General features: G+C 37.5%; 1 protein-coding gene across 4 annotated transcripts in view; it reads right to left on the reverse strand.

The window, feature by feature from the left end:
- LOC132557378 (orexin receptor type 2-like) overlaps positions 1 to 13715 on the reverse strand; it is a 68886-nt gene extending 55171 nt beyond the window's left edge. For all 4 annotated transcript variants that reach the window (XM_060221877.1, XM_060221879.1, XM_060221880.1 and 1 more), the window contains exon 1: positions 13124 to 13715. In XM_060221877.1, the coding sequence (XP_060077860.1) occupies positions 13124 to 13483 (360 nt within the window). In that variant the 5' untranslated portion in view covers positions 13484 to 13715. The remainder of the gene's footprint in view (positions 1 to 13123) is intronic.
- Positions 13716 to 14551: the final 836 nt, after the last annotated feature.

Consider the following 14551-nt stretch of genomic DNA (forward strand, 5'->3'; position numbering starts at 1 on the left):
TTGCCATGTCTTCTGTGATGTATTGGCAGAATGTGTTCGACTCTTCATTCAGTGTTACTAGACCAATCACCATGGTGAACATGTTAATAGGACGATCAGATGTCGTTTACTTTTTGTCTAGTTACGTTTCTGATATATAGATATATATTGATATAAACTAATTCAGTGCCAATTTATAGGTAAGACTTCCGACAGTCCACATGTATGTAGTATTAGTAATGACAGGCAGCCGTCCATGTCATTAGTCTGAGATTCTAAAACACATTCCTCAGACGATCGCCCTTCTTCTCAAATCACTTGCAATGAAACTACCACTAAAGACCTTGGAGACACGTTTGCATGATTCTGACATTGACCTTTCGCATAACTCATGGCACTTAAAGAAATTTGCACCAAACAATCTATTTCCGATGACCGGAATCGGTCGACGAACTATTAGCGGCCCCTTAAAGAAGCATTATATTGCTAAATCAGGCAGTAATCAACCTACAATCACTGCCGTCCGACATTTACCAGCCAGACAACTGCGTGTAAGACTTTTTTATGAATGTTTTCAAAATGTCTGTGGTTACTGTTCATCTCAAAATGTGAAGGCGAAGAGGCATTTGTTAGGTAACGCAAAACTAAAAGGCATGTTTTCTAGTCCAAATACCCTAACTATAGCCAGCGGTGCCGATCGACCGCTGATTTGTGTCTCATATCACGATATTAACTCAGGCATATCACCTGTATCAATTTTCTATCGTAGTACTTCATACCTGTACTGTGACGTAATAGGTCACATCGTGACAAGGTTTTCCCCTCCCATATTAAAGTTCTATGTGTTACAAACTCAGCGTCACAGACAGTGTAACTCTTTGGTATCATCATGCTGTGACCTGCGACCTCGAACTATAACAATGCGCCTTTCTTCGCTGAGACAAACTTAATCGGAAAACCCATTACCACCTTTGGCTGCAGAGATCTATCTATCGTATCTCTTTAGAACTTTTTCTAGACGATGTGATTACAGGGGACCTTTTTATTTTACCCGTCGGCAGTAAGGGAGCACGATATGTTGTAAGGGATCAATAAAAAAACATTGTAGGTTGATGGGAATTGACCATTTGTCTACAGCTTTGAAACTTAATTGATACCAACTAGGGACACAAATGTTCATTTGTACCGAAAATACGTGTACATTCCAGCGATCAAAAGTATTTTTTACTTCGACTCAAATGGTAAATCTAAGAAAAAACATCTCTTTATGGATAATACCAATCGGATTTCTTGCCACGTGAGTTCGGTTCAGCAATCATGGATTTTTCTGGTTACAGTACAACAACCTGCGGCATTTTTGCAGCGGCACGCAGGTAGTAATGTTTATAGCGTCAAAATGGCCCGCAGATTCCGTGGAGTTGTGTATTTTACAAAGATATTGTTTCAAAATTATTGGAGTTTATTTGTTTTTCATCAGATATTATGCAGGACACAACAGAACATCGTTAAATAATTAATGTAAACTGCCATAAAATGGTTTATAGGTTTCATATTGTGAGGTGTCAATGTTCAAGCAGCTTAACTGTATACAAAAACAACAGCCTCTGTGTGGTGTGTACCTACATTGACCCTACCTAGTACTGTTGTCGTTCATGACCAGAAGGTACGACTGTAGTCTCACAGCTGGACGGCAGCTAGATGTATTTATAATAAATACGTAGTTTGGTGTCAGAAATGATACTGTGAGAGTACTATTCCTGTCTCATTGTCTGGTACCAGATCTTTTCCAGAGTTAACGATCCAAGCGATGACAAATTCTTGATTATTAAATGAAAATTTAAATTTTACAATGTGATTCAATAAAGTTATCAAATTGTCACGTGTCAATTTTCCATACGAAGAAAAACACATTTGAAGTATGGAACATAAAGTAAAGTTATCACATGCTTAACTAAACTTCTTTCACGAAGAATATTTATTTACGAAGACCAGTCAAGTCAGACTGAAATTAACTAGAAGGACCCGTGTGCAACGGTATCTATCCCGAGTGAAGCTGTACTTTGTACTTTGTCGTGAAATTAGTACCGGAAGTCTTTAGGTTCGTTTGGAGGTACGTGGCTTTCATTAGTAGTACGTTCGTATGTCAGTGTATACGTCATGTACAATGGAGATACAACAGTACATCAATCGTTAATTAACTATTTATGTATATTACTAGAACACGAACGATATATACCGACTGAATTGTGTACATTCCTTTATACAAGGTTAGGTAAGGCTACTAAAACCATTTCAGGACTAGCTTTTATGTGAAAAAATGTATGAAGCTGTATTGATAGCACAGCCAGGCTAATGTGCGGAACTGGTCAAGTGAACGAGAATCTGTGAGAATGTATTAATGACATAGCCAGCCGAATGTGAGGCTGCATTGAAAACAAAGTCAGGCGAATATGCAGGACTGGCTAAGTGTACAAGAATCTGTGAGAATTAACAACATAACTGACAGGATAGAGGTTATTTAGAGAAACATGAACATAACTGACATGATAGAGGTTATTTAGAGAAACATGGACATAACTGACAGGATACATGGACATAACTGACAGGATAGAGGTTATTTAGAGAAACATGGACATAACTGACAGGATAGAGGTTATTTAGAGAAACATGGACATACATGACAGGATAGAGAATATTTAGAGAAACATGGACATAAATGACAGGATAGAGGTTATTTAGAGAAACATGGACATAACTGACATGATAGAGGTTATTTAGAGAAACATGGACATAACTGACAGGATAGAGGTTATTTAGAGAACCATGGACATAACTGACAGGATAGAGGTTATTTAGAGAAACATGGACATAACTGACAGGATATAGGTTATTTAGAGAAACATGGACATAAATGACAGGATAGAGGTTATTTAGAGAAACATGGACATAAATGACAGGATAGAGGTTATTTAGAGAAACATGGACATAACTGACAGGATAGAGGTTATTTAGAGAAACATGGACATAACTGACAGGATACATGGACATAACTGACAGGATATAGGTTATTTAGAGAAACATGGACATAACTGACATGATAGAGGTTATTTAGAGAAACATGGACATAACTGACAGGATACATGGACATAACTGACAGGATAGAGGTTATTTAGAGAAACATGGACATAACTGACAGGATAGAGGTTATTTAGAGAAACATGGACATAACTGACAGGATAGAGGTTATTTAGAGAAACATGGACATAACTGACAGGATAGAGGTTATTTAGAGAAACATGGACATAACTGACAGGATAGAGGTTATTTATAGAAACATGGACATAACTGACAGGATAGAGGTTATTTAGAGAAACATGGACATAACTGACAGAATAGAGGTTATTTATAGAAACATGGACATAACTGACAGGATAGAGGTTATTTAGAGAAACATGGACATAACTGACAGGATAGAGGTTATTTAGAGAAACATGGACATAACTGACAGGATACATGGACATAACTGACAGGATACATGGACATTACTGACAGGATGCATGGACATAACTGACAGGATACATGGACATAACTGACAGGATAGAGGTGACGTAGAGAAACATGGACATAACTGACAGGATACATGGACATAACTGACAGGATACATGGACATAACTGACAGGATACATGGACATAACTGACAGGATAGAGGTGACGAGAATTTTCTTTAGGAGGTTGGATATTTTTTCATCTCTTTGACGAAAAGATGCTTTCCATACCATATCGCTCAGTTTTACAAGGTAATGATATCTAAACACACGAAATAATCGAGGTTAGTTTGTATTCATTTACAAAACACTTAAGTCGTAACAGTATAGTGGTCATGTATTCGCGTGTATTATTAAAACTCGTGTAGGATTTTTTTAATTTTTTTTTTTTGTGAAATATATTTACATAATCGATCTTTTATTAGCCGGCGTCAATTATGATATCATAATAACACGTACAATAGTATTTATTATAAGGATATGAAATGGTAGCCTACATCACCGAACTTGATACGTACAGCTGTCGGTGTGTGTAACTTATACATATAAACATATAGTTATTTTTTTTATAAAATTCAATGAGTCAAACCTGCAATGCACATATATCTATATCATCAGCTGTTTGAAATTGGTGTTGAATTTGGTACGCAGACAGGTGAAGTTTACTAGGTATACACATACATTTTACTTCATACCTGCACAGCATTCGCAATTGTTTATGCAACAGTTGGTTATGAGAAATGTTTCCTTTTGATTTTCTAGTGCACTCGAATCAATCACTGAACCATATTGGAAAGGCAAACTCGCTGTTTGATTAAAATTAAAATTGAAATTGGTAGTGCAGTGTTTCCGAGTCTTATATTTAATGCCGAACTCAGTCATATCAAATAGCGAACAAGTAAATGGGCAGAAGTGAAGTGAAACAGTACATGATCTGTGGTGAAACATTTCAGGTGTATCTATTAGGTAATAAAAGTGTCAATTTCAATATCATTACAGAAGATATTAATGTATTAGAAACTGAGATCCCTGTCCTTGTAGGCAGTGAAAGGTAACCAACACGCGCCAATACATTCTAAGGTAAAACACTGGTTATATACAGCTTCTCAAAAAAAAAATTTTGCCAAAGTACACACGCAAACGTTTGAATTCCACTTATAATGAAACCACTGAAAAGCATCTCCCTTTCTGAAAATGCAATCGGAAATGGAAATTTCTATACATTGACTTTAATACGTGACATGGAATCACTTTAACGAGTTTTTTTTAAACAAGCCATAATTAAAAGGCTTTAAACTGACTTTCACAGAACCAGATACCGCGATCTTACAAGGTCCCTACCTAACGTTAACGTGGACAACGTTTTTAACAACATGTAACGACTTATGAAATTCCGTTTGTATAATTAAAAAAATCTAAGGTACGTTATTTGAGTGCTATATAAATAAAAATTAAAAATGATTTGGGGACAAAAATGTAGGTAGCAGGCAATCTAGTTACGAATTGTTACGTAGTACACCGAAATACTTTCTGTAAGGAACGACAACTCTAGGTAGACACGTCATCTTAAAATGAAAGTTTGATTGAGAGATTATATTTTGATATTACAGACAACATTTTTCATTATATTAGACAACATTAAAGAATACTTCAATCAAAACTATCCTTTTATATTTTTCGTTTCTTTCGACACGTACGTTCCAACATATGACAAAGGTCTAAAGTTCAAAGAGAAATATTAATAAACAGAACTCAATCAACGTGATATTTGACCTTATACATGGTTAGCACCAATTCTTATAGCGTACATGATGGACATGTTGGTCACGGAAATATATCACAATGTACAGGTGAAACATCTGTTTGGTCACACTTAGGAATAATCTTTGTTATTCAGTAGTAAGTAAGGAGTTATTCTGCACCAGAACGTTTACATGGCTTGATTATACGTGTACAAGGACATTGAAAGAACGGCTAGTTTCCTGTACAACCGGCACATCGAACAACGGTCACCTACATGAAAAGCATATGGCAACCGACAAAAATCCTATCACGGTATGTTACATTCGCGTTCCACCACCTCTATAGGGTATGAAGGGGGTCGGACATCCCCTCTGTGAGAGGTCATTCACCGACATCCATCAGGAGTTACATCATAGCCTGGTGGTAATAAGGATATGTAGACAATTACGATAATATATTATATACCGCTTAATTGAGTAATCATAGCGTGTTGAGTGCTTGCTTCTCATGAAACATTAATGTGTCACGTTTTGTCTTGATTGTCATCTATAATTGTGTCATCGTCACTTTCAGGAAGCTGTGGCTCGGAATCTATTGATAAACAAGGGTGTGGAACAGATCGACTCCACTGACCAGGTACAAAAGACAAGGCTAAGATTTATCATCACCATCATTTCAGCGAAGTAGCCATTAAATACAACAAAGAGTCTCCCCCGCCCATCCCCTCCCCCCCCCCCAAAAAAAAAAAAAATAAATAAAAATTAAAAAACAGAAAAAAATAACCTAGCTGTTGACGAGTAAGAACAAAACAGTATCTTAAATCGATGACATTAAAATCCAACAGGTAGATGCAAACTTAGAACGACATCGGAGATTTGATGTGATGTCATTGGAGAGTGGTTGTGTAAGGGACCACGAACCATCCCTCTGAATAGCGAGTCCAGTTAGAATGACTTATAACGAATGACGGTACCAGCTACAAGGGGACACTGTTACCCGTTAATGAACCTGGGGTTTGAAACAGAATCAGATGTTGAGGTTTGAAGTGGTTGGAAGCTTATACTGGAATGTTCGTAACGGGTATATTGTATATTCTTCTGTAGCTAAACAGATCTTTCAGTATGTCATGGCGGACAAGCTACTGTATGTAGTAACAACAGAGCCTCTGGGAATTCCTACAGGACCAAGCACTAGATACTGACAATACCACGGAGAATGGCGAGACACACGGGCGCTACAGACAATCGACTACGGAGAATGGCGACACGTCCGGGCGCTAAATACAGACAATACTACGGAGAATGGCGAGACGATCGGGCGCTAAATACTGATAATACCACGGAGAATGGCGAGACATCCGGGCGCTACAGACAATACTACGGAGAATGGCGAGACGTCCGGGCGCTAAATACTGACAATACCACGGAGAATGGCGAGACATCCGGGCGCTACAGACAATACTACGGAGAATGGCGAGACGTCCGGGCGCTAAATACTGACATTACCATGGAGAATGGCGAGACGTTCGGGCGCTAAATACTGACAATACCACGGTCTTACTAAAATGGAGTTGCTCATTAGTTGCAAACAAAGTCACATGTTTAGTCTCACTGAAAACCTATCATTTACAGTATAACTACATAGTCACAAGGCTATTCTTACTGGAAATTAAAACACCACTCTAATAGGTATGTACATGTTCCTAGGACGGAACTACCAAATCATCAGATAACCTTCAGTGTTGTTGAACAAAAATGTCAATCCATCATTGATACATTATCTTCACTGAACGTGTAAGTGAAGGTATCTTAGAAATCCAAGGGTTTAGTCCCTTTCAGGTATATTGATATATGTACGATTGAATGTATTTCTAATTTCAAGGATGTATGGAAATGTTCGTGTATGCTAACTGGTAATCTGTAATTTTATTCTTGATAATCAGAATTAGTGTATCTGTCTTGAGGATATATACAATCCGATTTCCAAAGGGTTGATAACATATTCTCCTTTTTATCAATATTTCCTGTGTCCCAAGTTAAAATTTACCTTTTAACAAATGGCTCTTGAAAAGTTGCTTCGGAGAATCATTAGAAATGATTTTGCGAAAGGATTAAACATACACAAATTTTTATTTCATGATCACTGAAGACAGAAGGCAGGCCTGTTTATGTTTACGTGGTTGTGCTTGGCAGAACATGTTACCCTAAATGATATGTATGGCATGCTACGGACAACCCGTATGCTGTTCTGTGAAGTAGTCACGAGCTACGATATCGACACCCCCCTCTCCTTCAAACAGATCCTGGCTGTTCATCAGGCGATAAACTCGCCTCTCCCTCAAACTGATCCTGGCTGTTCATGAGGCGATAAACTCGCCTCCCCCTTCAAATTGTCCCTGGCTGTTCATGAGGCGACAAACTCGCCTCCACCTTCAAATTGACCCTGGCTGTTCATGGGGCGATAAACTCGCCTCCCCCTTCAAATTGACCCTGTATGTTCATGAGGCGATAAACTCGCCTTCCCCTTCAAATTGACCCTGTCTGTTCATGAGGCGATAAACTCGCCTCCCCTTCAAATTGACCCTGGCTGTTCATTAGGCGATAAACTCGCCTCCCCCTTAAAATTGACCCTGGCTGTTCATGGGGCGATAAACTCGCCTTCCCCATCAAACTGACCCTGGCTGATCATGAGACGATAAACCCGTCTCCCCCTCAAACTGACCCTGGCTGATCATGAGACGGTAAACCCGTCTCCCCCTCAAACTGACCCTGGCTGTTCATGAAGCGATTAACTCGCCTCCTCCTCAAACTGACCCTGGCTGTTCATGAGGCGATAAACCCACCTTCCCTTCAAACTGACCCTGGCTGTACATGAGGCGATAAACCCACCTTCCCCTCAAACTGACCCTGGCTGTACATGAGGCGATAAACCCACCTTCCCCTCAAACTGACCCTGGCTGTTCATGAAGCGATTAACTCGCCTCCTCCTCAAACTGACCCTGGCTGTTCATGAGGCGATAAACCCACCTTCCCCTCAAACTGACCCTGGCTGTACATGAGGCGATAAACCCACCTTCCCCTCAAACTGACCCTGGCTGTACATGAGGCGATAAACCCACCTTCCCCTCAAACTGACCCTGGCTGTTCATGAAGCGATTAACTCGCCTCCTCCTCAAACTGACCCTGGCTGTTCATGAGGCGATAAACCCACCTTCCCCTCAAACTGACCCTGGCTGTACATGAGGCGATAAACCCACCTTCCCCTCAAACTGACCCTGGCTGTTCATGAAGCGATTAACTCGCCTCCTCCTCAAACTGACCCTGGCTGTTCATGAGGCGATAAACCCACCTTCCCTTCAAACTGACCCTGGCTGTTCATGAGGCGATAAACCCACCTTCCCTTCAAACTGACCCTGGCTGTTCATGAGGCGATAAACCCACCTTCCCTTCAAACTGACCCTGGCTGTACATGAGGCGATAAACCCACCTTCCCCTCAAACTGACCCTGGCTGTACATGAGGCGATAAACCCAGGAGGCAAACGAAAAACGAGAAATGAAAAATCAATACAAATTACGACAATATGAATAACGTGGCATCGCTGCACCGTTATCTCTTTAAATTATCGTTTCTATTGCGTCACAAGCTTTATAAATAACATATGACTGTCAGGACTAACTGTAATGTGAATCGGGGTTTATTTCGGTCGTATAATATAACGACAAAAATATAAATACATGCATTATGCATGAAGTCAAGCTAGAGGATGCTGGTGACATGTCAACGGTGCACAGGGCATATTCGTGTGAAACGATTCATCAAATATACACACGTACATATAGATACACATTTGTACATATTGCACTCCCTTTTTATGTAATGGAATTTATTTTCATTTTTTTATGGAAGCACTGAGTAAAACAGACGATAATGATACATACAGTTCGACAAAATTATACTGTACAGATAGCGAGTTTCCCAGTCATGAATCTTCACCTCGCTTCCCAGGGGAGGTAATTCTTTATCTATCTATCTATACCCCAGAGTGTTAGCGGTGACGACTTTTCTAAATTCGTCTCTTTTGAACATTTCACACCGGTGATCGGTACTCCTAATCAGATAATAGTTCAATTTAATTTCGATAATCATTAGATGGGGATTTTGACCCCAGCATGACGTGTTTCCCAATCTCCATTCATCCATGAAACAACCTACAGAAATGAGTAAATAATCAACATATACAAAATAGATGTGTATTTAACGGACGTCGGACGGATACGACAATTCTCATTGGGAAGTGACCAGATAAGAGCGTATAATCATGGAAAAATATCTAATGAAGTAAGTCCTTTTATCAGTAGCCCAGTAGCATATGTCTGTAGTAATATGTACACCATATAGATAAATCCAAAGAAAATCAAATGTTGACCCAATTTTCAAATTTCAGTTATTGAAATGGAATTTGATTTAAAAAAATTGTGTTAAGATCAACTTGTGAAAGTTTAAAATAAGATTAAGCTATTTGTTTAGATGATACGTGTAAACAGTGAATCGCGTGTTCGTATTCATTTACGAGTCTACAAATGTAATAAACGACTAGTGTGTATCACAGTCAGTGACGGCAACAATAAAACAACATAACCATGGATACGAATTTTGTAGGTGACCGGAAATATGCTTCTATTGAAAAAAAAACACAAACATTTCCGTTAAGGGGACACGACGAAGATATCACATAATTGCCGACAATTACACTACCCTTGATACTGTTTTAATCTTGTATGGATAAGTTAAAGTTTCCACGACCTATGCAATTATATATACCACCAAAACTATAACCAGATCAGCTGTAATGGCATAGCTTTAACTTATAAAAGAAAGGTCGTTAATTCTTTAACAACGAGGACGTCAGTACCACATACAGCGGGAACGGTATCAATTATCCCGAGGAAGCGTATTCACAAGTATCTGGTGTGAGAGACAAATATTACTACCGCAGTAGAAAATCGAATAAGAAACAAATATTTCGACCATAGCTGAAAATCGTATGAGATACAAATAATTCTACCACAGCTGAAAATCGTATGAGATACAAATAATTCTACCACAGCTGAAAATCGAATAAGAAACAAATAATTCTACCACAGCTGAAAATCGTATGAGATACAAATAATTCTACCACAGCTGAAAATCGTATGAGACACAAATAATTCTACCACAGCTGAAAATCGTATGAGACACAAATAATTCTACCACAGCTGAAAATCGTATGAGAGACAAATATTACTACCACAGCTGAAAATCGTGTGAGGAACAAATATTACCACAGCTGAAAATCGTGTGAGAAACAAATATTTCGACCATAGACTGAAATTAATGTCATTCAGATCTATATAATAAATAACAACATTGATTGATATTATGGGTGTATTTGAAATGTTCCTGTCATTTAATAAATGACCATTTGACAACATTTCTTTTCTCTGTTGATTTTTGTTTATAAGATATGTAAAACAAATAACAAGCTGCAGTCTCTGAGCTGGGTTACCATGCTAAAACAAATATTTCTACCACAGCTGGAAGTCGCATGAGAAACAAATATTTCTACCACAGCTGAAAATCGTGCGAGGAACGAATATTACGATCATTGGCAAAACTCGTATGTATAACAAAATTTATTTCCATTACTAAAAATTGTATCAATATCGAATATTACTGCCACTGCTGAAAATCACAGAAATCGAGAAACGAATATTCTATGTTATACAATAACTAGTCACAAAGGTAATGAAATAAAAAATAACTAAAATGTGTCACTTATGGAAATCTTAGGAAAAACGAATATTACTAACAGACAAATATTTTTACTTCAACTGGCTGAAAAAATAACTTCATCATTTGTACTACAGTGCAAAAGGTGTGGCAATTAATCCACTCATATGATAACCAGACATTATGATATGATTAGTTTATTAGAACGAATATAATTTCCCATGAAGAGAAACAAATTTTGCTTCATGGACCAGTCTTGATAACGGAATTGTTTTCCTGGTAAAGAATTCATGAGAAATAATGGTTCTACTGCATATTTTCAATTTTCACTATCATTGAGGAATAGTTTGAGACAGAGTATATTTCCTTAGTTTTGTTGAACAAAAATATCCCTCGTCTTTCTATTGCTTATACTGTTGGACACCCTTAAGACAAAATACGGCTTAGTGGGCGTGTATACACGAAAAACAAATTATATCACACGTTGATACCACAAATCTGGTGCCGTATCTTTACACAGATGAACATGTTCAGGGGACGATGTTACGTGTAATTGGCTCTCAACACCTCTAGGAGATAACACAATTGACAAGCAGAATTCGTGCTTTCAATGCCGTTTTGACACTGAACGTGCTCTTTATTTCATTTGCAGTGTCATTCACTACTAACTTTCGTATGGATATCACATTTTGAAAAGATAATGAAATTATCATGCATGTTTTCCTTCAATTATTCATTTCTGGCGTTTTATTTGTTTCACTTGTATATAAATTAGACGATTAGACAAGTTTTACCTATATCTAAAAGACAATTTTTACCTGTATATAAAGACAGATTTTACCTGTATACAGAGTCAAGTTTTAACTATATATAGAAGACCAGTTCTACCTGTATACGGAAGACAAGTTTTACCTGTATATAAGAGACAAGTTTTACCTGAACATAGAAGATTGGTTTTACTTATATATAGGAGACAAGTTTTACCTGTATATAAGAGACAAGTTTTACCTGAACATAGAAGATTGGTTTTACTTATATATAGGAGACAAGTTTTACCTGTATATAATAGACAAGTTTTACCTGTATATAAGAGACAAGTTTTACCTGTATTTAAGAGACAAGTTTTACCTGTATATAAGAGACAAGTTTTACCTGTATATAAGAGACAAGTTTTACCTGTATTTAAGAGACAAGTTTTACTTGTATATAAGAGACAAGTTTTACCTGTATATAAGAGACAAATTTTACTTGTATATAAGAAACAAGTTTTACCTGTATTTAAGAGACAAGTTTTACCTGTATTTAAGAGACAAGTTTTACTTGTATTTAAGAGACAAGTTTTACCTGTATTTAAGAAACAAGTTTTACCTGTATTTAAGAGACAAGTTTCACCTGTATATAAGAGACAAGTTTTACCTGTATTTAAGAGACAAGTTTTACTTGTATATAAGAGACACGTTTTACCTGTATATAAGAGACAAGTTTTACCTGTATATAAGAGACAAGTTTTACCTGTATTTAAGAGACAAGTTTTACCTGTATTTAAGAGACAAGTTTTACCTGTATTTAAGAGACAAGTTTTACCTTTATTTAAGAGACAAGTTTTACCTGTATATAAGAGACAAGTTTCACCTGTATATAAGAGACAAGTTTTACTTGTATATAAGAGACAAGTTTTACCTGTATATAAGAGACAAGTTTTACCTGTATATAAGAGACAAGTTTTACCTGTATACATATGTAAGTTTTATCTATATAAAAGACAAAGTTTACCTGTATATAGAAGACATATTTTTACCTGCATACAGAGATAAGTTTTACCTTTATATGAAAGACAAGTTTAACCTATATATAGAAGACATACTTTTACCTGTATATAGAAGACATATTTTACCTGTATATAAAAGACAAGTTTTATCTGTATAGAGAAGACATACTTTTAAATGCATAAAGAGATAAGATTTACTTTTATATAAGAAACAAGTTTACCTGTATAGATGAGATAACATTGACCGGCTAATACAAGACCAGTGCATCGTTTTAACATCGGTCCAAATATAGTTACGTTTAGTTAGGGAAGTCTTACCTGTATGTAGATGACGAGTTTACACATGACGAGACCAAACAACCACGACTGAGATATATCCTGAACGAGCGTGAATGGTAGACATATTAGTATCACAATAAAATCAGCACACGCCAGATTCACAAGGAAGTAATTCGTGACCGTCCGAAGGTGTTTATTTTTCCACACGGCATAACAGACAATAAAGTTCCCTCCAAGTCCCACGGTGAACACGACGACATAAAGGGCCACAAAAACCCACTCATACACATCCGGAAATATGTACTTTCGGATTTCGGCGTGCCATTGCTCCGGGTTCCAGTCATATTGGTAACTTGTCCCGTTATCAGGATACACCTGAGAAAGGTTATCGCTTGACATATCGACGTTCGGAGTTCCAAGGTCCCACACGAATTGGTTAACTTTCCATAATGCCTTCCGTTTTTGACGAAATCATCTAAAATCCTATAAGTCGCCTAAAGCAGCAAATAACTTTTGGAACAGGAAAAGTTAATGTTGGGTACATATTTAATGCGGAGGGTGAAATCCACTCCCCGCCCGTAGTAGCGTAGGATTCTATTTGCTGAGGAGCCTGTTAGCAGACCTGCTGTGCTTCCAGTACGTGTATTGGCAGGGTCATTCAGCTGCCGTAACATAGGGGAGCGCGTGCTCGGGTGTGATTGCCGCTGATATGATGGACAGCTACCGTGTATACTTAGCTATACGTGGACAGATCCACCAACACATAACATGTTCATTGTATGAAGAGTGCTGATCTGTAGCGAACAAATCCTTTCGATCATTTTTTTCCTTTATGAATAGCGAAGATTGACAGGTATGCGGTATATTTATACGGTAAACTGTGTACGCACAGTGCAACATTATCACTTACTTCACTACTACACTTTCGATATTCCTTTGCCTAACAGTTTTCATGTTAAGTTAAATGAAACACTTTAGTACGGTACGACAGTTCTCCTGTCATAACAGTTTGCGTGAGGAATATGTTTCTGCTTGGTACATTTTACGGCTGCTAAATTAAAGTGAAGATTAAATTTTTGCTGAACAATTGTCTGCGACACAACTCTTTGACATTCACTTTTTTCAGTACAATGATATTACATTCATTGTGTACTTATAACTGTTTCCAGTACAGTTTTATGTGCGATATATGAAGTTGATATGTTTTTTGAGGAACACAACTTTTGGCATCACAGTTTCGTTAACAAACAATGTTTGGTGTAGCTTTAAGAGGCACAGTTTTATCCTTATCAGGATGTTTTTCTCATTTCAGATACCTACTGTTTGACGTTTTCTGGCAGTCTATTAAGGTATTTGTATACTATGCATTAAGTCGGACACTAAAGCAGTCCAAACTGATAACGTGTCTGCTCTTAGAAAGGCTTTATTTTTGTGGTTCAGATATACTGGTATGCGGGGCCCTATTTG

The sequence above is a fragment of the Ylistrum balloti genome, unplaced genomic scaffold, assembly GCF_031769215.1.
Source record: "Ylistrum balloti isolate Yb309-2 unplaced genomic scaffold, AGI_CSIRO_Ybal_v1 Utg370666, whole genome shotgun sequence".
NCBI lineage: Eukaryota > Metazoa > Mollusca > Bivalvia > Pectinida > Pectinidae > Ylistrum > Ylistrum balloti.